The sequence below is a fragment of the Oryzias latipes genome, chromosome 11, assembly GCF_053564925.1.
Source record: "Oryzias latipes strain Hd-rR chromosome 11, Olatipes_Hd-rR_3.1".
Lineage (NCBI taxonomy): Eukaryota > Metazoa > Chordata > Actinopteri > Beloniformes > Adrianichthyidae > Oryzias > Oryzias latipes.
The window spans coordinates 25299401-25324411 of NC_136247.1; the positions used below are offsets into that span (position 1 = coordinate 25299401).

Sequence of the window (25011 nt, forward strand, 5' to 3'; positions counted from 1 at the left end):
TTCGGCGCTAGATGTCGCTGTTGCACGCCGTTCAACAGCATGAAGGCGGCAGACTGTGCGCGTCCCCGACAGAGGAAGCTCGTGTCAAAAGCAACAGAGCGCGATCATCATCACCAGCTTGAAAACGCGCGCGCACTCATGCACGCGCGCACAAGGAGGATGCAGCCTCCCTGCGAACAACAGATGCGGAGCTGAACCGGCAGAACCGGCGCGGTTCGAGCGAACACCGGCGCACAGCAGGAGCGCAGCCGCCGCACATCCACCCGGGCAGGGACCGTCCAGCTGGCCGGGCCGGACCGAACCTCCTCTCCGAACGGCGTGATTGTGAGCGGGGAGGATGAAGAAAAGCAACCAGAGCAGGCGGGTGAGTGATGCATCATGGGCACAGCCTTCCTCACATTCTTCCTCTGTTCCGGAGTTCGGTTGCACGCGGAACCGGGTCACTTCATACACTGATTATGGTCCGTCAGTGACGTGACACCGGGATCAGACCAGCCCGGTTCCGATCATCAGTATTCATGCCGCTCAATAGAAGAAGAAGAAAAAAAGGATGATTCTTTTAATCAACACATTTTCTCTTTGAGAAAAGCTTTATTGTTCAGAACAAAAAGACTAAACATTCATTATTATTATTATTACAAGTTTTTTTAAATAGTATCTAACATTTTTAGCCATTTATGATATTTTTAAATATGTTTTTGTGTCCAACATTCATAAAATACATACTATTATGATAAAAACACACAGAAAAAAATACTCTTTTTAGTCAGAAATCACTTTAGAAATAATGATACTTTTTAATAAATCTGATTTAAAACCAACTTTATGTAAACACTGACATCTAAAAATACAGTAAAACCTTTTAAAATATCATTTTTTTGATCAAATTTGGTATCTGAGTCATAAATACTGTGTTTTTCTGAACTTTGGCTGAATAATATTAATTAAAACTTCATATTTTTTGCTGGTTTTAGACAGAAATAAACAAATAAAACTCCACAAGAAAAAATTATTTGGATTTGTAAAGCACAAACTACTTTGAAAGTAATTTCTTTAGAAAATAAAACAATCTTTATTTCCTCTTTTAATGAGTTTTTGTTGTTTGCGGTCTCATTATGGAGCTCAGCTTGCTCTTCTCTGTCAATGCCATGCTGTTATGTAATTAAAGTAGGTCAGGCTGGCAGAGAGCAGCAGGATCATGACAAACATGATCATCGTGAAGATTTGGCCTCCTCTTCTTTTTCCCTTCTCAGACAAAAAGCTTTAATCTGCTTCCTCCTCTGTGGTCAGGATAACGCGGCGTCTCATCTGCTCCGCTTCCTTCATCTGCGTTTCCTTCATCCCTTTAACTTTATTTAAAAAATCTTGGAGGCTGAGGGACTCTCTCTGTCATTCCCAGTCAAAAGGATTTCCCCTGATGCAATCAAAGAAAGATTAAAGATGTTTTCATCCTTTTTTTAACCTCTTTTAAAAAAAAATCTCTAGTAGAACATCTCACTTTTCCTGGCTCTTTTCCATCGCTCGGGTCTTTTAGGGCGTTCAGGATTCCGGTTCGCTGACGGTTTACCAGCTGGAGAAGGTGGGCTGGATCCGGAAGTTCTGCGGGCGAGGGATTTTCAGAGAGCTGTGGAAGAGCCGCTATGTGATGCTGAGAGGAGACCACCTCTACATCTCCGACAAGGAGGTGAGCGCTGGAAACTCCTCCACAAACAGGCCGTTATTTGGCATCAGAGCAAAGAGTTTTAAGGTTTCTCTGCTGAAGTATTTTGTGTTTTTATTTCAAATCATAAATAACTTTACTATTGTGCAAAAAAATCAAGATATTTTGTTTTTGGTAGATTATGTTCTAGTTAAAATCCGTTTTTACACTGAAATGGTGTTTTGAACATGTTCTTGTGATATTTTTCTTATGATCGAGGACATTTATATAACAAAAAAAAAAGCTGAAAATTGCATTTCAGACCAAAAAAATGCTGTTTTTGAAACTTGTAGGTGTGACATAGGAGCTACTACGGCAAGCCACAAGCTCCTCTCCATTCTTATGCATCCACTTGTAGACCAACAGGGACTCGTACGTCTTTGTTTTCCTCATCTGAGCTGCCATCTGGCTCCAATCCCCAAGTCTGTGGCACTGCTGATGTTAGGTAGAGGGTGTGAGGGTCTGTAAGCTAGCGGGAGATCATGTAAACAAATTGGTGATGGGAAGTGGAGGTGGGGTTGCTCCCCAGCAACTGTCCCGCCCTCACAACTCAGAGGTGAGTTTCTAATTAACGACTATGTTCTAGAAAACGATAGTTCTTTTTTTTTTTACCACTGGGAAAGATTTGAAAATACAGTAGATCAAAGGAGAGTGGATCTTCTTGTTAAAATGTATGAAAAACGTGTATTTATGCAAAGAGCAGAAGGTCAAATTCTACAGATCTTCTAAGTAGTAATTGTTGGTGAAATAGGCGATAGAACGTGGTGGAAACAAGGCATTTCAACAGTTGATTCCCTCAACAAATAGCAGATTTTACTGCAGTAGGAACAAGTCCCGTTGCTCATTCCGGCATATATGACACACTTAAACTGATCCCACTGGTGTTCTTAGGTGAAGGTCAAGAATTCTTGCAGACCAGACAGCTTCCACGGCGACCAAGTTCTGGAGGAATTCCCTGATTATCATCTAGTCCAGGGGTCGGCAACCTGTACCTCTCAAAGAGCCATTTGGATCAGTTTCCCACAGAAATGAAAGCACTGGAAGCCGCAACACTGGGGGTGTGAGAAAACAGTCGTTTCGCCGAAATATCGCGATAGTTCATTTGGCAATACTCGTATTGATTGAAAATGCTATCGGGATATTTAATTAATTATTTGTATTCTTTATGAGCCTGGAGTTTCCTTTGATCTTTTGTCCATTTTATTTCCGCATGTTCAACCTGCTCTCTTCCTCCTGCCTGTTCGCGTTACCCGACGGTGTTAAAGGCGCCACGACAATCTGAGAACATGGTAGTTATTTTACAAAAACACAGAGAGCCGCAGCACAGGGAGGAAAGAGCCGCCGGTTGCCGACCCCTGGTCTAGACTCAAGGGCAAATTCAGTCCCATCCTGCAGATCTAGTCTTTGGTTGCAGGATTTCATCTGAATTGAGGTTGCCTCCTGGGAAGATGAGCCTCCTTTTTTCCATGGCTACGGGCCCACACCATCATACTGCCTCCACCGAAAGATATTACTCTGTCAGTGCAGCAATCGGCAAAGCCTTCCCCACTCTTTCATAGCATCTCTTGGTATTTATGATCACACAACTGTAGACGGAGTCTAGACTATTGACTGTATCCGAGAACTGGAGCGAGTGAGTGAGATGTCACCCGTAGAAAATAGTTTTCTTCCAGCTCAATTAAGTCAATTAAGTCGCCATTTTTTTACAAGACGGTGATTGGTCCTGGGTCAGCCTGAGTTAACGTTTAACGTTTTATGCCTACTTTTATTGAGGCATCTCATTGGTCAATTTATAGTATGAATGACTTGGGATAAAGAAAAAAATATGAAGAAATTAGGATTATCAAGAAAATGTTTAAAAAAAGTATCAGAGCAAGAATGGTTATTCTGACCAATAGAATGACTGTATAATAGCTATTTATTTCTCTATAGAAGTTTATGGCATTTTGGCTTCTTGGAGCCAGCAGGTACTTCCTGTTTGAAAGGCCAGGGGGGTGGGTCACTCAGTCCAGTTCTCATCTACAGTCTGGACTCATCTTTGAACATTATGTTCAAGTGGTCTGGATTGTGAAGCTCTGTGGAGGCTTTGTGATACTGTAGTAGGTCATCTGCATATTGCATGTTCCAGATCATCTGGGCCTTAACGTTCTGTAGACCTCGACTGCAGGTCTGTAGACGTTAACCTACAGTACCTGAGTCCTACCAGGATGAGGAAAATGTCATTGAGGTGTCATCTGCTTGGGACACTGTTGGTCCTGTTACATGATGTATGGACCCTTTTGCCAAGAAGCATAGCTGTTTTTCATGAATTTTGATAGATTTAAAGAAAAATAACATTTTTTTTTCATTTTAGAACATTTGTTTTCAAACAAAAGTTTTATTAGACCAAAGCGAAGGAACACAGAGATCCCAGTTTATATTTAATATGCAGCTCAGACAACGCTGAGTCATTTCAGAGCAATGTTGAGTCACTGCTGTATAAAGCCAGACAGTTTCAGAGCAACGAGGACAGAGAAAGAGAGCGCTTGCTGTTTTCTGTCCACTGTAAACATTAAGATACAACTAACGGTAGAAGATGTCATAGCCGTATCCTAAGAGTTCTTTCTGCATCCTTAGGTGATTTATGGTTCACTCTCTGCCTGATTTATCCTTTGAGTTACATCTTCCAACTTCAGGCTGGCAGGTTTTTCTTTTATCCAAGTTTCCCTGAACTCACCACAGAGGACAGGTGTTCAGCTGCTGCAGTGGTTGTTTGCAGCATCCAGGCTAAAGTGCTGAGTGTCTCACCGTGTCTTTGGAGGGTTATGCAAGAGCACGCCAAGGACGGCGTGGCGCTGAGTTGGACTTTCTTGAGTATAAAAATCATGGAACTCTTTGTGTTGCTTCAGAGCCCTGCAGCAACGTGAGATGCTGCAAAAGACCAAACGACTCAGGGATGCAACACGAGTTCCCTCTTAAAGCTCAGACAAACCACATTTCTCCAGTATTTAAGCTTCACTGCGAAAAAATAAAAACCAAACTGCAAATTTACAGCTATTTCTTTAAGTTATTGATGTCAATATTACTAACTAAAGATTCAAATTGATCGTCATTGAGGGCCACCCCCCCTCGCTGCTCCCTGTTGGACCTGTCCTCCCAGGCTGAGCGGCTGTCCCTGCCTGCCACCCTGGTCACAGCTGCATGTGGCAAATTCATTTTTTCAAAATGGCGGCTTTTCTATTGGTTTTATCTCCATAGCAACCATCTTATTTTTCAGTTGCCTGAGGATGACGAACAGGTCGATGTCATTTTTAGAAGAATCAGCAAAAGTTCATGTTAGGATTTCCTTGGCAACAGAGGTTTTCTTGTCAACTACACCCACATTTCTAACATGCTCATACCGTGTGTTATATCATTTCATTCAGCTCGATCCAACGATTCATTTATTCAATTTCACAGTATTCTGTTAAAAAAATGTGCGAGCAACAGGGGAACGCCATTTTTACAAGCTTGCAGCGCCATTTCTTCAAAACCAACATTATTTCTCAAATATAGTTTCCTAATGGTGCTTAAACAGTTAACTTTGTAGAAATTACAACGTTTTTTTTTTGTAAAGATGGCGACATCTTCCCGAGGTCAAAGTTCACCTATGTTCCGTGTAACAAGGGATGTATTACATATCGGGAAGATTGCTAGAGCAAAATATTATTTCTCCACAGAATGGACCCCAAAACACTGGTCCTAATTTCAAAGTTTCTTTTTTCTCAAAGGTGCATTAAGAAAGAAGAATTGCAAAAAGATTCCGGTCCTTTCAGTCCAGGCCTGGAGTGGGACATAACAAGACACAAAAAAGAACACCCTAAATTCCTTTAATCGTGTCCTTAAACACAAATGGGTTCAATAATGTGAGTTTAACTCACCAGCAGGTCAAACTCCAGTTGTATGAAGTTCTGTTTTGGAAAAGACAAGAAGGAGAAGACTTGTACTCATCGGGATAATTCCAAAATAAAAGCATGAATTCTGTTAATGTTCATGTGTGTCATCAAAGTGAGCTCAGAAAACTGTTTCTCAGCTTTTCACTTCATTAACTTTATTTAATGACATTCATTTCTGTGTTGGATTGGGGGCTGATGACTAAACTCTGTCAAAGAAACTGCCTTTCCCGCACTGAGAGGCTATTTCGGTTGCATCTCGGCAGAGGAAACTCGTGTTTCTGTTCCTCTGGTTGCATTTGGTGGCCTCACGTCGGCTCCGTCAGGAGAACGCCCCGTCTGCCTCGATTCCACAGTCCTCACAGTGAGGAGGAAGTGGGGTTCTCACAGGAACACAAAGCTCCAGCTGGCGTATTGATCGCTGCACTGAAGCTGCTCGGCAGCTCAGTGTCCTGCCGCCACTCAGCGCACCACGTGACCTCTCATGCACACTCACAGACACATGCAGTGCAGTGCCCAGCTGCTGACAGTTCAAGATAGTTGAATCAAGGGCATTCAGAAAACGGCCCTTTCCGGCTAGTTTTTTGCTTTTGAGCACCAAGATTTCTTCATAGTTATCCATTTGTGATGTGCAGCAACGTAACCTTTAACGTTTGTTCATTTGCGGATAAAAGCAGAGGAAATGTTCAGGTTCTCTGAGGTCAAAGAAAGGGTTTGGTTTGGATCAAGAACCTGAATTATGAGCTTCATTCTCCCAAATCCACTAAGCTTGTCATTATTGATTCTTTACCTTTAACTCCTTACCTGAGATGGTTGTCATTTATTTGATTTTTATTAAAAATGTTTTTAAATATATATATCTATATATCTCTATATATATATCTATAGATATAAAAAACGCCCCTCTCACCCTCCGCGGGTGGTTTCTCCTCCAAGCTCGGGTCCTCTACCAGAGGCCTGGGAGCTTGAGGGTCCTGCAGTATCTTAGCTGTTCCTAGCACTGCGCTTTTCTGGACTGAGAGGTCTGAGGTCTTTCCAGGTATCTGTTGTAGCCACTCCTCCAGCTTGGGGGTTACTGCCCCGAGTGCTCCAATTACCACAGGCACCACTGTCACCTTCACTTTCCATGCTTTCTCCAGTTCTTCTCTGAGTCCCTGGTATTTCTCCAGTTTCTCATGTTCCTTCTTCCTGATGTTCCCATCGCTTGGCACTGCCACATCCACCACAACGGCTTTCCTCTGTTCTTTATCCACCACTACAATGTCGGGTTGGTTCGCCAACCTTGGTTCCATCCTATCAGTCTGGATCTGGAAGTCCCACAGGATCTTTGCCCTCTCATTCTCTACCACCTTCGGAGGTGTTTCCCATTTTGACCTTGGGGTTTCCAGTTCATATTCTGCACACAAGTTCCTGTATATTATTCCAGCCACTTGATTGTGGCGCTCCATGTATGCTTTCCCTGCCAGCATCTTACACCCTGCAGTTATGTGCTGGATTGTTTCAGGCGCTTCTTTGCACAGCCTACACCTTGGGTCTTGTCTGGTGTGGTAGATCTACACCTTGGGTCTTGTCTGGTGTGGTAGATCTACACCTTGGGTCTTGTCTGGTGTGGTAGATCTGAGCCTCTATTGCTCTGGTGCTCAGGGCTTGTTCCTGGGCTGCCAGGATGAGCGCTTCGGTGCTGTCCTGTAGGCCAGCCCTTTCTAGCCATTGGTAGGACTTCTTGATATCAGCCACTTCAGTTATGGTCCGGTGGTACATCCCATGCAGGGGTTTGTCCTCCCATGAGGATCTGTCCTCCAGCACTGTATCCTCTGCTCTCCATTGCCTTAGACATTCACTGAGCACACTGTCAGTTGGGGCCTTGAGCTTGATGTACTCATGGATCTTGGATGTTTCATCCTGGATAGTGGCTTCTACGGTCCCTAGTCCTCGGCCTCTTTCCTTGCGGCTAGCATACAGTCTCAGGGTGCTGGATTTGGGATGGAACCCTCCATGCATGGTGAGGAGCTTTCGTGTTTTAACATCCGTGTTCTGTATCTCTTCCTTTGCCATCTTATTATTCCTGCAGGGTATCTGATAACTGGCAGTGCGTAGCTGTTAATTGCCCGGGTCTTATTTTTGCCATTGAGCTGGCTTCTCAGGACTTGCCTTACTCGTTGGAGGTATTTAGCTGTTGCAGCTTTCCTTGTTGCCTGCTCCAGGTTGCCATTTGCCTGTGGAATTCCAAGGTACTTGTAACTGTCCTCGATGTCTGTTATTGTTCCTTCTGGGAGTGAGACCCCTCCTGTGTGGACTACCTTGCCTCTCTTTGTCACCATCCGGCTGCATTTCTCGAGCCTGAATGACATCCCAATGTCAGTACTGTAGATCCTGATGGTGTGGATCAGAGAGTCAATGTCACGCTCGCTCTTAGCATATAGCTTGATGTCATCCATGTAGAGGAGGTGACTGATGTTGGCTCCATTTCTGAGCATCCATAGCCAGTCTTGGTGATTATTTGACTGAGGGGAATGAGACCTATGCAGAACAGCAGTGGGGACAGAGCATCACCTTGGTATATCCCACATTTGATGGACACTTGTGCAAGTGGCTTCCCATTGGCTTCAAGGGTGGTTTTCCACAGCTTCATTGAGTTTCCTATGAAGGCTCTTAGAGTCCTGTTGATGTTGTACAGCTCCAAGCATTCAGTGATCCATGTGTGTGGCATTGAGTCATAGGCCTTCTTGTAATCAATCCAGGCTGTGCACAGGTTGGTGTGTCGTGACTTACAGTCTTGAGCAACTGTTCTGTCGACCAGGAGTTGGTGTTTGGCTCCTCTGGAGTCTCTACCAATGCCCTTCTGTGTGTTACTGATGAATTGATCCATGTGCCTATTTATCTTGGTTGCAATGATGCCTGGCATGAGCTTCCATGTTGTGGATAGACAAGTTATTGGCCGGTAGTTGGATGGGACTGCACCCTTTAAGGGATCCTTCTGGATCAGGATCGTTCGCCCTTCCGTTAGCCATTCGGGGTGAGTCCCATCTCTTAGCAGCTGGTTCATTTGTGCTGCCAGGCGCTCGTGGAGTGCGGTAACCTTCTTTAGCCAGTAGGCATGTATCATGTCAGGGCCCGGTGCTGTCCAGTTTTTCATACCTGAGACTCTTTCTTGGATGTCTGCCACTGTGATGGTTACTGGATTCTGTTCAGGGAGGTTGCTATGTTCTTTTCTCAGAGAGACCAGCCACTGGGTTTGCTTCTGCTGTTATGTGCTGTCTGTTTCTCCCATATACTTTTCCAGTACTGTTCAGTTTCTAGCCTTGGTGGGTCTGCTCGGCTGTTTTGACCCTGCCACTGAGCGTACACTTTTGCAGGCTGAGTTGCGAAGAGCCTGTTTATCCGTCTGGCTTCATTGTCTCTTGTGTACCTCTTTAGGCGGCTGCTCAAGGCTAGGAGCCTTTGTTTGGCAGTTTCCAGTGCTTCAGGTATGGGCATCTGACTGTATATCTTAGGTACTTGCTTTCTCATTGTACCTCTTTGAGCCTCTGTCAGCTTACTCACATCCTTCCGAGATTTTGGCCTCTAACCGTTGCTTCCATGGTGGGTACTGTTTTCTTCCATGGTTGCTCTTATAGCCAAGCATCTCAAGGATCACTGCTGCTGAAGTGTAAACCAGTTCATTGGTTTCTGTGATGGTTGTGGTAGGAATTGCCCTCAATGCTTCATTCACAGTTTCCAGTAGACTTTCAGGCGGTACATCACTTAACCGTTGTAGTTGGTGTCGGGGTTCCCTAGTGTTCATTGTAGGCATGATCGTGTCTTTCAGGTCAGTTGCTGCCTCGCTCAGCGTAATTATGGTTGTTGGGGCTGTGTACCCAATCTCAGGGTGGGAGTGTGGCATAACCTCCTCTCTGACCTGCTGTTCTGGCTCTCCCATGGCATTGAATTGTATCGCTTCAATCACAAGTTGTGATAGGAGTTGCCGTTTGTGGATATTAGAGCACTGAGCTACCAGTTGTTTGGCAGTTAGCCTTGATTGTGGGTTTTGAAGCATCCATTCATTCCACATTCTCTGCATGTAACCCCTCTGGGTGGGATTACTTGAGTAGTAGCATTCTAACAGAACCTTGTTCTCACATCTAGTCCATTTCCGTCTTGTTCCAGTAGCCCACTTTCCATTAGTGTGCTCTGGTTCCTCAGCACCTGACGCAGACCTTGTTTGGCCGGGCGATGTCTGAGCTGGCATGACATGTGGTTCATTGTCTCTCATGTTGTGAGGTAGGCATTAATGCCCAAGGACCCTCACTGGAGTCATAAATGAGTTAATTTTATCTTACAAGAAGCAGGAGGCCTCAAAAGTCAACAAACAGTCTATGAACTTGTTTTTTTCCTAAAATTAGGAATTATAGTGGGTTTACAATAGTTGTTTAAAGAAATATTGTATGTTTGTAGTTTCTGACTTTTAGGTGATTTCCCAATTACCTTTTTTTCCACCACTTTATTTGGCACAATCTCTAGATTTTCCACCTTTCACTTTGAATTCTTGCAGACCAGACAGGTTCCTTATGCTCAGAATGGTCACATTCGGTTTGCGTGAAGTAGATCTGAGTTTGTTTTGCCACGATAATCCTGGAACACATTTTTCAGTCTGAAAACACCCAACCAACCGCCCTCTGACCCATCTTTGGAGGTGGTCTTGGTTCGTTTCCAGTCGGACGGAACTCTGGGTTACTCTGAAATTCCTCAGTCTGAACACAATCCGTGCTCGGAGTGGAACAACTGGACCAAACCGTAGCCGTGGTTTATGGGATGTTAATACAGTAGAAACATAGCAACCATGAACTCATTGAAATTTGGTTGGATGGAAAAGCGTCCTGTGGCAACTTTCCTGCTTTCATTTATTTAAATCTACAATTCCACAAGAGTTAAGCTCTGTGAAAAATAAATGAAGGTTTCCGCAAAGTTTTTGAGGCAATAAAATACCAACTTTCTGCGGAAGGGTCTCAGCTTGATGTCGTTTTCCTTTCATGAACTTTTTAAAGTTGAAAGAAGTGAGATGTCTGTGATAAATTAAAGATGGAAGGCGAACGGAGAGCGACTCAACATGTTGAGCTTAATTTGAAGCTCCCACTGATCTCATCTTCATCCGGGAGTTCAGACTCCGCTTTTTACCTCTAAAGCAGTTTACTTTAAAACTTGTTTGTTTTATATGCTTTTTTGTTTTTTTTTCCGTAGTCCCAGGTAATCAGAATTAACTACAGTGTAAATAAAACCCACAATGGGAGGCAAGCGTGGTGGTGGTAGTGTCATGGTGGGGGCCCGCTTTTCTTTCTTCTACCAGCAGACCTTGAATCCGTCAAAACGGTGAACCAATCACATATTTGAATGGATGAAAAAAACAAAAGCAGGCTTTGAAGTGGAGTTTTGATGCTCCTAAATTTCCATTCATGCTAGACCTTCTGATTGGCTGAATTGAATCCTCCCTGCTTGCAAAGTCAAACAGAACAATAGTTTGGGCTCAAATGCAGAACTTTAATGGGTAATTTTTTGGAGGGGCACTTATCTTTCACCTTCCTCTTTTTGACTCGTACAGCTTTTTAACCATCCTTTGAGCTCCTCTTTTACTTCCAGCTCTCTGGTTCGCTCAGTTCTCATCAGGCAGACGAAGGGAAGGGAACCCTCACATGTTTGTATTTCCGTCTTTAACGCTCACTGGCAAAAAAAACTACTTTTTTGGCTAAATTCTAAAATAATAAACGGAGGTTCTGTTTTCAATCATTCACAAACATTTATTCACTATTAAAAAAAAGGGGATTAAATCGGATCCTCAGTGTTCATGCCTGCTCTGACGACACAGCTGTGCTGAACCAGCTGTTTGTCATGTGATCGCGTTTGTGTGCGTTAATGTGTGCAGCAGATGCGTCTTCTCCGAAACAGTCTTCTGTAAGGACAGAGACAGACACTCAGCATGGACTTCATCCTGATTCAACATCAAGGGAACCAGAAATAATCCAGAATTTAAATCTTGAGAAATACGTTATTCTGCAGAAATTCTACAATTTTGTGCTAAAAAACGTCAAAATTCTTTCACGAATGGCCTGTTTGGTCCATGTTTTTGTCTGTGAATGATCTTTTTGTTTGGCATTTCACAGATCCTCCTGTCTTTCTTTCTTTGCTGCAGATGAAAAGTCTTTGTGTTTTATTCATGATTTGGTGCATTAGACGCTAAAAAAGAACTTCCAGCTATTTTTTGCAGCGATGGTTTGACTGGTGATTGCTTTTTGGAGACAAGTGCACCTTTTTTACAGATCTACATAAATCATGGTTCATATGATGAAAAAAACCCAAATGGACTATTTATGAAATAGTTGTTTTTTGTGGATCTTGATGGTGTTTTGGTTTTTGACTGTATTCGATATTGTGTTGTTTACTGTCCTGCTGCTGTTTGGATACATAGAAACAGTTTTTCTTCATTTTAGTTTTAGTTTATGCTTGGCTGTTTGGTATTTTTTTCTGCTGGTGAAAATTAAAGTAACTGTATGTAAAGGTTTAAGAGTGTAACTTGTTTGAAGCGCCAACTCATATGATATTTTTAGTTATTTCCCAAGCCTTCCCAATGGTCTTTTAATGTGATTATGCATTTTCAATCTAAATTTTCTTTAAACAGGTTCTTTATCATTGGAAAAATGCCACAAGAACATGTTAAAAACATCAAAAATACCATTTTGATCTAGTTGGGTCTTTCAATGATTATGCAGATTATGACTGTGTATCAGTCAGGAAACAAAAATAGTTTTTTTGTGTGTGTCTGCAGGTGAAAGATGAGCGTAAAGCGCAGGAAGTGTTCGATCTGGCGGATTACGAGCGCTCAGAGGAGCTGAGGAAGGCGAAGAGTCGCAGCAAGAAGAACCACAGCCGATTCACCGTGCTGCGCTGCCGGCATCCGGGAAATACGGTGAGACCGGACAACAACAGATGACTTTATGATCATTGGAACAAGTACAAGTGATGCAGGGTACTTGTAAGTTACGGGTTACCATAGCAATATCATAGACAGAACCGGACATGTTGCAGCCTTTTCCCGTCTGTACATGGCTTTTATGTCAACAAAGTTAGCTTAGCAAGAAATATGGTCTGCACGTGATTCTATGTACAGAGTGCAACTCTCCTGATATGACAAGTATAAAGAAATTGTTTGGGCAAGGACAGCCAGGTACTGAAAAAGGGAAATTACATGTGGAAGGAAAGGAACAGGGGCTTTTATTTTGATTTAAGACAAGGATGGGGAACTCCAGGCCTTAAAGGGGCCGGTGCGTCTGCAGGTTTTACCGATTTCCTCAAACTAGTCAAAGCGTATGAATTAAATCAGGTTTGTCCCTCAGTCCACACCTCCATTATAACACCAGTGACAACTGGACCCGCTGCAAATAGTCCCAGAACCACACAGAACCCCATGACACGGCAGTCAGTACCTCAGTTCCGCTCAGAGATGACCCCATCCAGCCTGACTTGGACTGGAAGTCTCCCTGCCCTGATTGGTGGTTGTCAGCTCCCGAAGCCCGCCGCACATTCTCCTGAACTGAGCTGATTGGCTGGGAGCCGCTGCTTTCTGTTTTTCTTCGTTTTTCCCCTGTAATCTGCAGAATCCCGTTAGGTGGCGAGTCAGAATAATCCATGAACACTCCCACATGGCCGTCCACTCTTTTGGCTCGCTGCATGTTTGGTGCCGTCGAGACAAACTAAGAAAAAGTGGTGTCTTCTGTTTCCACACGTACAGAACCTCATGTAATACAGCCCCGAGCTGAGGTGAGGTCAGGGAATCAAAACAAGTGAAAGATCCCATGTGTTCCTCATCTGCAAATTTACAAAACATTATATATAACCTTTCTGGTTATTTAAAAACAATATCATTTTCCAGGATTTTGAGGTGTTTCTGTGTCCAGCTGCAGGTTCCTAACCTGGTTTTTCTGGCGGTGAGTCCTGAAGAAAAGGAGTCGTGGGTCAACGCCCTCAACATGGCCATCACCAAAGCCAAGAATCGAGTTTTTGACGAGGTGGGGCTTTATTTATTCATCCTTAGACTTTATTAAACATTTGTTATGAGGATGAATCATCATCAGACTGTAACCATCTGTCTGTGTCCAGGTGACCATCGAGGAGGATAGCACGCTGGCTCATCCCACCAGAGACCGAGCAAAAATTCCTCAGGGCCGCCGCCTGCCGACCCGAGGTCACCTGCTGGCCGTGGTATTACTGTTTTTGCCTCTCTTTATTCCAGATTTGACATTATTTTCTGACAGGGATCCACTTCCCTCTGGCAGGCGTCCACCTCCTCTCACGGCATGCTGACGCTCGACCTGGTCGCAGAGGAGGACGGCTTTTCTCCGGACTACGAGGACGACCTGCACGACTCCTGGGAGGACAGCTTCCGGGTCGACCTTCAGAAGGGGGTCGGAGGTCGTCAGAGAGCCGGCACAGATGTTTCAAAGCTGCGGGTGACGTCCAAAGAGCCCAAGCTGAAAACCAGCAGTCTACCCAGGGGGAGTGAGCGGTCCTGGGGAAAGCAGCTGCATTTGGACGCCTCCAAGGTCCACAAGAACCAGCAGGTGGTGAGGGTCTCTTTTATCGACAGCCACATTTCTGTCCAGGATTAATAAACTGCATCCACTGCCACCTGATATAAATACTGTTGTGAATGTCTGAGAGTCATTCCTTCTTCTTTGGACCTAAAGAGTAGAGAAGCTGGTCTTTTTTTTTCTTTTAGCAAAATATGAAAAGCAAATTCTTACAGGATTTTGCAATAATGTAAGCATGTTTCCATGGAAACTCATCCAAAATAGTATGGCCATGACGACAAATCATGCAGGGCTGTGAAAGCATCAACCATATCTGATAAAAGTGTGCACATCCCAGGGATGACAGCCTTCAGGTTTCATCATTACTAAAAAAGAAAATTAAAAATTTGGTCGTTAAAGGTGTAAAGTGTGTGCAATGGAATATGGCGGCATAAACCAGTACCAGTAAATTGAATAGCAGAATTTTTTCTTTTAACCGAACCCTTGGCTTTCTTTTTCTTCAGTCTATTTCAGACTATTTCTGAATTTTAAATCCAGACCGGAAAAACACGGAGCGCCAGAGGATGACAAACCGATTCTGATTCTGGGCATCAGTCCCATCGTCCAGATCAGCAACTAAGCTGCTCATTTTCCATCTCTGAGGTTTAAGAAGAAAAGTTGCTGAATTCTGGGGGGGGAAACAGGGTTGGGGATTGGGATTCTAAAAAAAAATCTCTTTAGAAATTGTTCTTAAACTGACAGTTTTTTCCACTCGGTGCAGATAAAAGAATTTTGCTTTCTTCCTCCAGGTCCTCCAGGGTCAGTCCCGCACGCCACAGCCAGGGAAGAGGTTCAACATGCAGGGTCGGAGTCGCTGTGCCTCCATGGATGAAGTCCACTCCTCCAGGTGATCCGGCGTCAAAAATTAATCACTGAATTAAAGTTGTTGATAAAATACTATTTTTTGCATAGGAAAAATAACAGGTTTTAACCAATTTTCCTTTTTTTCTGAGGAAAAAATTGAGGTGATTTAAAACTGCGTTCACGTTTTTATGGCAAAGCAGAACCAGTTTGAAAAGTTGAATTTGAATAAAATATATTTCTGACTGGCAGAAACGCACTCTAAGATCTATTGATAGTGACTTTTCATTTTTGTCAAAATAATCCTCATATTTATTAAGTAATAATAATGCTGGTTGTAAAACACATGGATGATCATACACCTGTTGGCACTCATGGGGGATCATAGAGAAGAGCAGCTGAATTTTAAGGGGAGCGCAGGTTGTCCTGCGTTTTCCTCCAGGCTCATACAGTACAGACACTTCAAGGGTCGTGTTGAAAATGGAATGTACCATTGTTGTGCGTGGGGTAAACATATCAAGAGGTTTTCGCAAGGATAGTGTAAGGATGACGTACAGGTGATACGTACTGTCATACGGTGTCCGCATGCACGGGGCGTGCACGTGATACGTACAGTACAGACCAAATGTTTGCACACACCTTCTGAAATGGTCTTCCAACAGTCTTGAAGGAGTTCCCAGAGATACTTAGCTCTTGTTGACCCTTTTGCCTCTACTCTGCGGTCCAGCTCACCCCAAACCATCTCCATTGGGTTCAGGTCCGGTGACTGTGGAGGCCAGGTCCTCTGGCGCAGCACCCCATCACTCTCCTTCTTGGTCAAATAGCCCTCACACAGCCTGGAGGTGTGTTTGGGGTCATTGTCCTGTTGAAAAATAAATGATGGTCCAACTAAACGCAAACCAGATGGAATAGCATGCCGCTGCAAGATGCTGTGGTAGCCATGCTGGTTCAGTATGCCTTCAATTTGGAAGAAATCCCCAACAGTGTCACCAGCAAAGCATCCATAAACCATTACACAAAAAATCTCCAATTTAGACTCATCAGACCAAAGCACAGATTTCCACTGGTCTAATGTCCATTTCTTGTGTTCTTTAGCCCAAACAAGTCTCTTCTGCTTGTTGCCTTTCTTTAGTAGTGGTTTCCTAGCAGATATTCTAGCATGAAGGCCTGATTCACACAGTCTCCTTTGAACAGTTGTTGTAGAGATGCATCTGCTGCTAAAACTCTGTGTGCCATTGACCTGCTCTCTAATCTGAGCTGCTGTTAACCTGCCATTTTTTGAGGCTGCTGACTCGGATGAACTTCTCCTCTGCAGCAGAGGAGACTCTTGGTCTTCCTGTCCTGGGGGCGATCCGCATGTCAGTCAGTTTCTTTGTAGCGCTTGATGGTTTTTGTGACTGCACTTGGGGACACTTTCAAAGTTTTCCCAATTTTTCGGACTGACTGACCTTCGTTTCTTAAAGTAATGATGGCCACTCGTTTTTCTGTACTTAGCTGCCTTTTTTCTTGCTATAATTCAAATTCTAACAGTCTATTCAGTAGGACTATCAGCTGTGTATCCACCTGACTTCTGCACAACACAACTGATGGTCCCAAACCCATTTATAAGGCAAGAAATCACACTTATTAAGTGAAAAATATTTCAGGTGACTACCTCTAGAAGCTCATCAAGAGAATGCCAAGAGTGTGCAAAGCAGAAATCAAAGTAAAAGGTGGCTACTATGAACAACCTAGAATATGACATATTTTAAGTTGTTTCACACTTTTTTGTTATGTATATAATTCCGCATGTGTTAATTTACAGTTTTGATGCTTTCAGTGTGAATCTACAATTTTCATAGTCATGAAAATAAAGAAAACTCTTTGAATGAGAAGGTGTGTCCAAACTTTTGGTCTGTACTGTAAGTGCCTGTAGGATGTCCACACAAACTACTCTGTCTAAACCTACTTTGCCCTTTTTTTCTTTGCCCCATTTGAAGCTCATCTTCCTCATTAAACCGTTTAGTCACTTTGAAACACTTGTGGAATTTCCACATCTGGTTAAAAATAAACCAAAACAAAAAGGAAGAAAAACAGTTTCTATCTATCCAAACAGCAGCAGAACAGTAAACAACACAAAATCTAATACATTAAAAAAACAAAACACCATCATGATCCACAAAAAAAACAGAAATATCCAATAAACCCACTGATGGAGAAAGTGCAGACCAGTATGTTTATGCTGAAAGCGTCAAACGTCTGTGTTGCACTAAAATTAATATACTTAATAGTTTTTTTCAATTCCACCAGGCTTAGGAAAGCCAACTGAAAGGTTTGTTTTTAATTGTAAAATCAAAATAAGGATTTTTCTGTTGTTTTTATTGCACAAACTACGAATCAAATCAAAACAAAAATCTAAGTTGGAGTCGAATCGTGGGGAAAGTGACATTTTTTCTCCCTAGTCTGTAACCCTTTACGTCCTATCAAATGACTGTAAATGAGAACTGGAGCCAGTGAGTGTGACGTCACCCTTAGGAAACCCTTCCGGCTGCAACATAAAGTCAAATCAGTGGCCATTTTACACTGCTGCCATGTTGGAGCCACATGACATCAGTAGGAAGTGATTCGAGTGGGTCTGAGTCAATGTTTCTATGGCAACCACTCTTCAATCAGGAGTGAGCTTGTTGGAGGTCCACACCCCTACCACTCAAAAACCAATTCGGGGGGGATTCGGTCAACGAAACGTTTGAACGGTGGACGTGGGGGCCCAGCAGGCTCCACCTACTTTTAATTGAGGCATCTGATTGGTCCGTTTATAACTTGAATTACTTGCGCTACAAGACATTGTCCTAGCAAGAATGTTTTTTCTTATTTCTCTATAGAAGTCTATGAGATTTTCTTCTTGGAGCTACCGGGTACTTCCTGTTTGGAACGTCAGGGGGGAGGGGCCACTAAGTCCAGCTCCCACATACAGTCACTGGTGTTCACCCTTTGCGCCCGTGTTTGTCCTCCCCCTGCAGGCCAGCGCTGATCCGCTCCGAGTTCCGCTCCGCTCTTCGCCGCTGCACCACGGAGGAGGAGGCGGGGGACGGGGCGTCGGCCCAGCCGGTGGGGCAGCTGCAGAGCCTCATCGCTCAGAAGATGCAGAGAGCTCAGGAGCTGCTGGAAGAAATGAGGCTGCAGGTTTAAAACCCGTCCTTAAATCCCTGATCGTCTCGTGAAAAGCACAAATGGCAGACGTTAAAGGCAGGCCTTTGATCATGACAGGAGCTGCAGAAGGCCAAAGCAGAGAGGGAGAAGGGGGGGAGCGCGGCGCACCTCAAAGGCATCGAGTCCCCTCGGCTCCATCACCTCAGAGGCTCTGACTCTCCTCACTCCAGGTAAACGGGACCTCCTCTTTGTGGGTACTTGTCCTGTGTTTACCTGTTCGTCACCCTCTGGTGACCAAAGAATATAATGGTTGCTATGGAGGCAAAACCAATAGAAAAGCCGCCATATTAAAAAAAGTGTTTTTTTCCTGAATTTGTCTCATGTGGCTCTGACCAGGGTGGCTGGAGTAGAAAGGAGGAGTACGGGGCGGGTAGCAGCTGTACAACCCCGCTCTCAGTTCTTTTCTTTTTTTTAGCATTTTTGGGGAGATTTCCTTATTTTGATACTTTAATTGGTTACTTTTTGTAGTTTAATCTGGCATGAAAAGAGTCTGAAACTTTCTGGAAGGTGTCTCGTTTTCTCTTTTTCTCAGCAGGTCGTCTGGATCCCCCAGGAGCAGAAGTAGTGACTCTCCTCGCCTGCGGAGCAAAGACTCCCCCCGGATGAGAGGGAGGGAGTCTCCTCGATCCAAAGCCAAGCGGAATCGTTCAAAAGGCACCGACACCCCTCGCTCTAAAGGGTCACAGTCGCCTGCAGCTAAAGCCGCCGCCGCCGCCGCCGCCACCGACTCCCCTCGCCTGAAGGATTCTCCTCGTCTGACTGACTCTCCTCGATCCAAAAGTTCAGACGGAGTCCGCTCAGCTAAACTCAAGGGATCGTCCAGCGCCTCCTTCAGCAAGCCCGACGACTCTCCCACTCAGAAGAGCCACGAACCTCCTCCGGGCCTCACTGGAGCCGACTCCTCTCAGGTTGAAGGATCTGATTCACCACAGGGCAGCAAAACGGCTTCTCCTCATGTTGGGAGAAGTGAGGAGTCTCCTCCTCAGGGCCAGATGTCTGCGAGTGTGTCCGGATCCTTCGATTGTTCTGACAAACGTCCGATGCCTCACTCCTCGACTCCGGTGCAGCTGTCAAAGGAGGACCTGGAGGTGGAGAGGAGCCGGGCGGAGGCCGAGCGTCTCCTGGAGGAGGCCGTGTCTTCGTGGAAGGAAGCCCAGGAGGTTCTGCAGGAGGTGATGGAGCTGCAGAGTCAGACTCTGCGGCGGCAGCGCAGGAGGACCTACGAGAAGATGACGACCGCCACCGCAGCAGAGGAGGACGACACGCCGGCCTCGCCAACATCACCGGAGGACGAAGACGGGTCAGAAACGCCCTGAAGTCCTTCCACTTCTTCAACAGAGGCCAGGTTTCCCAGCATGCTAAAAAAACGGAGGCGGGATTTGATTAATTTGGGATTTCTAATTCTATTTCTGCAATGATTTTTATCTTTTAATCCAGGGAGGACACACGTGCCCGCCTCAGCAAGTGTGGATTAATTTAAAACCAGTGATACAGTTCTTCCTAGGAGGTTTAGCGACTTTAATCCTCCAGAGTGCACTAACCCAGCAGAAGCCCTCTCACTCCTGCTGCCCGCTCTTTCAAAACGAGTCACGTTTAACCGCGACGGACACTTTTGGTGAGGAACCAAAAAGCTGCTGCACTACTTTGTCCCCGTTTTGCTGTGAGCAAAACCAAAAGCCCCCTGATTTTAAAGACAGTGTTGTTTTTTCTAAAGAAACACATTTTTCCCCCCAAGTGAACATTTTTTACAACCTTTTGGAATATAAAAAAAAAGTCTTTCCTGTCTTTTCTGCGCACAGCTACACGTTTCAAATGATCTCTTTTCAATAATTTGAATTTTGATTGATTCCTTCGCTGGCTTTGAAGTCTTCCTTTTCTTTTTTTGGGGCCCCGCTTTAGCTGTTTGTCCAGAAATCCTGAAAAATCAGGGAGAACATGAGAAAAAGCAATAATGAACACAGGGAAAATTTGTACTTTTTGGTCAGAGCACAGCGCCTCCCATTTCTAAACGATATGCACTGAACTCCTTTGCATTTTACTGTGTGGAAAAACATTTGTAAATGTGTTGTAGCACAGCAGAAAAAAAAGCACAGATGCTGGATATTTGAATCATTTTGTTTTTGAAAGGTAAATATTTTGCTGCAGGAAGACGAATAAGGACAGAAACAGAAATGCATTCATCACGCATGACTGCTTTGCTGTCAGAGAATTAGCAATTTTTTTTTCTTTAAAGTGAAGCAGGTGGAGGCGTTTTTTTTTTTTTAAATCAAGTTAGCACCCTGCAGATGGGCTGCGATCAAATTCCGCTTGCATGAGTAAATTTATATGTCATCAGAGGTCTGGAAAAACAATAGAAATGCTGTAAAAAATACACAACTTGAAGAAGCGGTGTGTTATCTCCTCATCCATATTTCTCCGAAGGAGTCTGTCTGCAGAAATCTCATCCTGTTCTTTCTTTTATTTACACAAAAATTTAACATTTTTAAATACAGTTAAGCAAATACAGTGACATCTAGTGGCTCAAATTGCAAATTACAGCAAACTGTAAAAACACACCAGTCCGTTATTTCAAAATAAATAGTTGGTTTTACTTTGCGGATGCATGCAATGAGCCAATATCCAGGATATTATCGTATTTTACTGCATCTTTGGATAAATGTAGCCTTAAATTTTACCAACTGGATTTATATTTACATAAAAATAAACTGACTCGTTTCTAAACTTTTTTTTTTTTTGCCTTAAATGTGATTCAATACGACCACATATGCATAACTATCAGGTATTTTGATCATTAGTTGGTTTCAGTAACACAACCTCAAACCTGAAAGGTTTACATAACGACAGTTAGGGGTTCGTGTGATCCATCAGATGTGTACTTGAATAGTTGAATGACAAATTGTATGCATGAACAGGTTTATTTTCTCAGATGTCAATGATGATCTCTTATGCTGCATTAAAGAAAAATCAGGTAAAAAGGTTATTTTTAAATTTGACTTGTTCATAAATGTGAGTGAAAACATCCATTTAGGCCACAGGAAAAAAAGTTTTTGATGCAAACAAAGGACTAATAGAAACTTGAAATAATAATATAAAAATTGAATTGAAACACTACAAAAATAAAAGCTCGAAACATGGGTGTAATTAATTAATTTAACTAATTGACAGAAACATCTGATAACTTAAAACTGGTGTGCTCAAAGGATTGTGGGTAGAGAAGCTAAGCATTAACTGAACACAAAAAAGCCTCATTTAAAATCCAAATTCAAAATCCAAACCCAACAGTTTGACTTATAGGTTCTTATGCACAGATGACATCATCACTAACACTGGATTTCTGAACAATTTATGCTAATCAGCCCATGAAATCCCTCAGTGACATTAAACCACACATTTCAGTACAGATGTAGCTCGTTTTGAACCTTACCGTCATGCTAACAAGTGCATTTAAGGTCAAAGTCAGGGTTAAAGATTTTTAGAAACTGTGGGGAGATATACTGCCTCAATATTATAAAAACTGTAGCAGCAGGATGTTGTTGATGCCGTTTTTAGCCACAAAAAAAAGATCGTTCTATAGAACATAGTTTCTGCAGAGCGGCAGGGGTTCATTCGAAATATGCCTTTTACTACCCCACCACCCCTCTTTACCACCCTATTTTGCAGAGATGTGAGCTTTTGGCCCGCCCAGCGTATTTTCTAGCTCTTTTTTCCACCAGCTCCTGATTCACATTGATTTGAATAAAGAAAAACACTCAGAAATGCAGTTTTAAGCTTAATTTTTTCCCTCCGTCGTGAGAAAAATGCCACATTTACATGTTAAGAACACAATTTTCATCGGAGTGGGGCTTTAACTGACAAAGGTATTAAGATACACAAAGAGTAAGATCTGTCATTTCTGTTTCTAGACAAATTTTATAAGTCAAATTGGTCGCCATGTTGGAGCCAAACGTTTTGGACGTGACTACTTTTATTGAGGCCTCTGATTGGTCAGTTTATAACTTGTATGACTTGAACTACAGAAAAAAACAAGGTTTATCGAGAAAATGTTAAAAACAGAAGTATTAGATCAAGAACGGTTATTCTGACCAATAGAATGACTTTTATTTCTCTGTAGAAGGCTATGGAATTTCAGCCTCAGGGAACCAGCGGGTACTTCCTGTTTGGAACACCAGCCCAGCTTTAAGATAGTCAATAAGCCGACGGTCAGTTTCAAAAGGCGGGAAGGGTGGATAAGGTGTAAAAGAGTAATTTTACACTTTCTTCTTTTCTACTGACTGATCTATTTAAAAAATGTAGAATTTCACAGATGTGGGGTGACCTTATGAATCCATATGCACTCAAATGCTAATAAATTCAAATAAAAAAAACATTTCAACTCTTCGACAATAGCAAACCCCTTATTTTGTACATTTAATTGGTCATGTTGAGTTTTCTGATGAAAAAGATTTATATTTAGGCTCAACTTCCACACATTCTGTCATTTTTTTGTACAGAAGAAGCTTCTTTTGGAGGTTCTGCTAGAGTCACTTCCTGTGTAATAATCAACTCTGCCTAAAGTTTTTTGTTGGTTTTTGTAGATTATTTTGTGTCCAGATGTTTGACTGCTCTCTTTCTGCACTTTTTTTGTGTCATCAGTACTGAGCGCATGCTTTCAACGACACGGAAAGAGCTCAATCACTCAGAATCTTTGTGGCGTTTCAATGAGGAATCGTTTATTTGACTTTAATGTTTGTGTCCGAACAACTGCTGCAAACTGCAAATCCAATGCTGTAATCACTGTTAATAGATGCTGAAAAAAAAAGGACTTTCTTTGTTTTCTGACGTGACTGTAGATCTTGATGTTTCTGAATGCTGCTTTTTGAATTACTGTGTACAAGAATGCATTGTGGGTCATTTGCACCAAATCAATAAACACTGTGGATTTTCTGTGTGGAGCATTCAGGGCCTCGACGTCACGTGAAAACTGGATTAAACCAAACTGCTGGTGAGGAGTGAGATCAGGGTAAAAACCAATTAAATGGACAGATCTCCCCTCATTTTTTTAATGTTGGAATAAAACGATCTTGAAAGCACAAAAACAAGATGAGTTTTTGAAGCATAAACTTTTACTTTTCTTTTCTTACTCCTTTTTGTCTTTGATCTGTATTTTCAAAGTGGTATTTTATTTATGATGATGTCATTTTTAGCTGAAATCTCGCAAACCTGTGTCGTTTTCTGAGACATGGTGTCTGCAGAGGTGATGTCTCCTCTCTGTTGCTGAGAGCTCTCTGTTTACACTCTCTCCCGTTAGCTTACAGCCCCTCACCCCCTCAACCTAACAACAAAAACGGCAAGGAGTTTCAGAGCTATCCAGCCGTATAGTTCTGATCCAGATTCCAGCTCAGACGAGGAAAACAAAGACGTTTATGGATCTATTTGTCTGCAAGTGGATGCTCAGGATGGGGCGGAGCAGGAAGCTTGTGGCCCCGCCCAGCGTATTTTCTATGTCACAGCATTCACAATGACTTGAATAAAAAAAAATCCTCAAAAATACAGTTTTGAGCATAATTGTCTTTAAATATGTCCTCTTATCATCATGTCTTAAAAACACAATTTCCATCAGAGTGGGTCTTTAACCTAAGCATGTTGGGATTTGTAGTTCTACGATGCCGTTTTCAGAATAAAAGTTGAAATCTTTCTGCACAGTTTTATTTTGAAAAGCCTATCCTCGCTTACAAGAGTCATCAGAAAATACTGCAAATTCTCTGCTGGTTGTTGAAAAGTGAGATGTTTTTATGAAAAGTGATGACATCCTCGTTTAGTATAATCCAAAAAAAAAACCAAACACATCTGTATGGCACCGATAGTGGAGACGCTGGTGAGCAGTGTGATTGTTGTGTTGATGTGCAGCATTTCCAGTTCACAGAGGCAGAGGGTTGCTGAGCGGGGGTGAAAAGCTGAGCAGATGTAGGCCAGACAAACAGCCTCGCTCCATTACGCAGCTCCAACACCGACTCCCGCTTTGATGCACGCGTGTGATCATGTATGCATGCGTGAACATCACCTAATGGCTCATCTGCTGCCTTCACGCGTGCTGCATGGGAGCGTCGCTTCCACACACACAAAAAAGAGCAGATCCACCTTAAGGGAAACGGTCACGTTCCTCCACTTCTTCTGACAAATCAATACAAAATGTCAAATATTTCACCTTGATTTCATTAGATTCACTGCAGCGTGAAAAGGGATTTTTTTAAAGTCAATATTATCTCATAATGAGCAGCATTTATAAGAAATAAAAGCTTTGCGATCACAGACGTACTTTTATTTATGAAGGCAGCCGCAGCCCCGCTGCTCAGAGGATGTAAATATTTTAAGACCTCGCCTCCAACTTTTTATAGAAGTCGAGCTTATCAATCTAAGATCTCTCTATTCTCATCATGATTTCATCCAGAAAGTAAACACAGCAGACAGGTGATTTTAGGGTAGGCTGACGAGTAACATGAAGCTGCAAAGATGTCTTCTCTTTCTGCAGTTACTTAGATTTTACTTTCGTCCGTTGCATTTCCATTAGGCACATTTAATCAGCCAATCACACTGCAGTAACTGCATAAAGGCATGTAGACATAGACTGCTGCAGTTCAAACCGAGCATCAGAATGGAGAAGAAAGAGGATTTAAGGGACATTGGTTGTTGGTGGCAGACGGGCTGGTCTGAGTATTTCAGAAACTGCTGATCTACTTGGATTTTCACCCACAACCATCTCTAGAATTAAAAAAAATGATCAGAAAAAGAGAAAATATCCAAGTAGCGGCAGTTCTGTGGGCAGAAATGCCTTGTT

The 25011-nt window shown here is 43.0% G+C and overlaps 1 protein-coding gene across 7 annotated transcripts; it reads left to right on the forward strand.

Annotated features, from left to right (window-relative positions):
* The first annotated feature begins 74 nt into the window (after window positions 1-74).
* On the forward strand, window positions 75-23272 carry plekho1a (pleckstrin homology domain containing, family O member 1a). 7 transcript variants are annotated; one of them, XM_011480705.4, is made up of 10 exons: window positions 75-364; window positions 1535-1684; window positions 12407-12547; window positions 13542-13646; window positions 13738-13839; window positions 13914-14201; window positions 14957-15054; window positions 18008-18170; window positions 18255-18367; window positions 18730-23272. In XM_011480705.4, the coding sequence occupies exons 1-10, from the start codon at window positions 338-340 to the stop codon at window positions 19511-19513; spliced, it is 1971 nt and encodes a 656-aa protein (XP_011479007.1). In that variant the 5' UTR covers window positions 75-337; the 3' UTR covers window positions 19514-23272. The 7 variants fall into 7 exon arrangements, with proteins under 7 accessions (XP_011479007.1, XP_078811200.1, XP_078811199.1 ...); XM_078955074.1 differs by having other exon boundaries at window positions 18733-23272; XM_078955073.1 differs by having other exon boundaries at window positions 13738-13836.
* The last annotated feature ends 1739 nt before the right edge of the window (window positions 23273-25011 follow it).

What these genes read in the sequence shown, in the direction of transcription:
- plekho1a (XM_011480702.4), top strand. Translation starts at nt 338, where the DNA reads ATGAAGAAAAGCAACCAGAGCAGGCGG. An exon ending in TCCACAAGAACCAGCAGGTG is followed by an intron (nt 14,202 to 14,956) that starts GTGAGGGTCTCT and finishes TTCTTCCTCCAG; the next exon opens with GTCCTCCAGGGTCAGTCCCG. An exon ending in GATGAAGTCCACTCCTCCAG is followed by an intron (nt 15,055 to 18,007) that starts GTGATCCGGCGT and finishes CTCCCCCTGCAG; the next exon opens with GCCAGCGCTGATCCGCTCCG.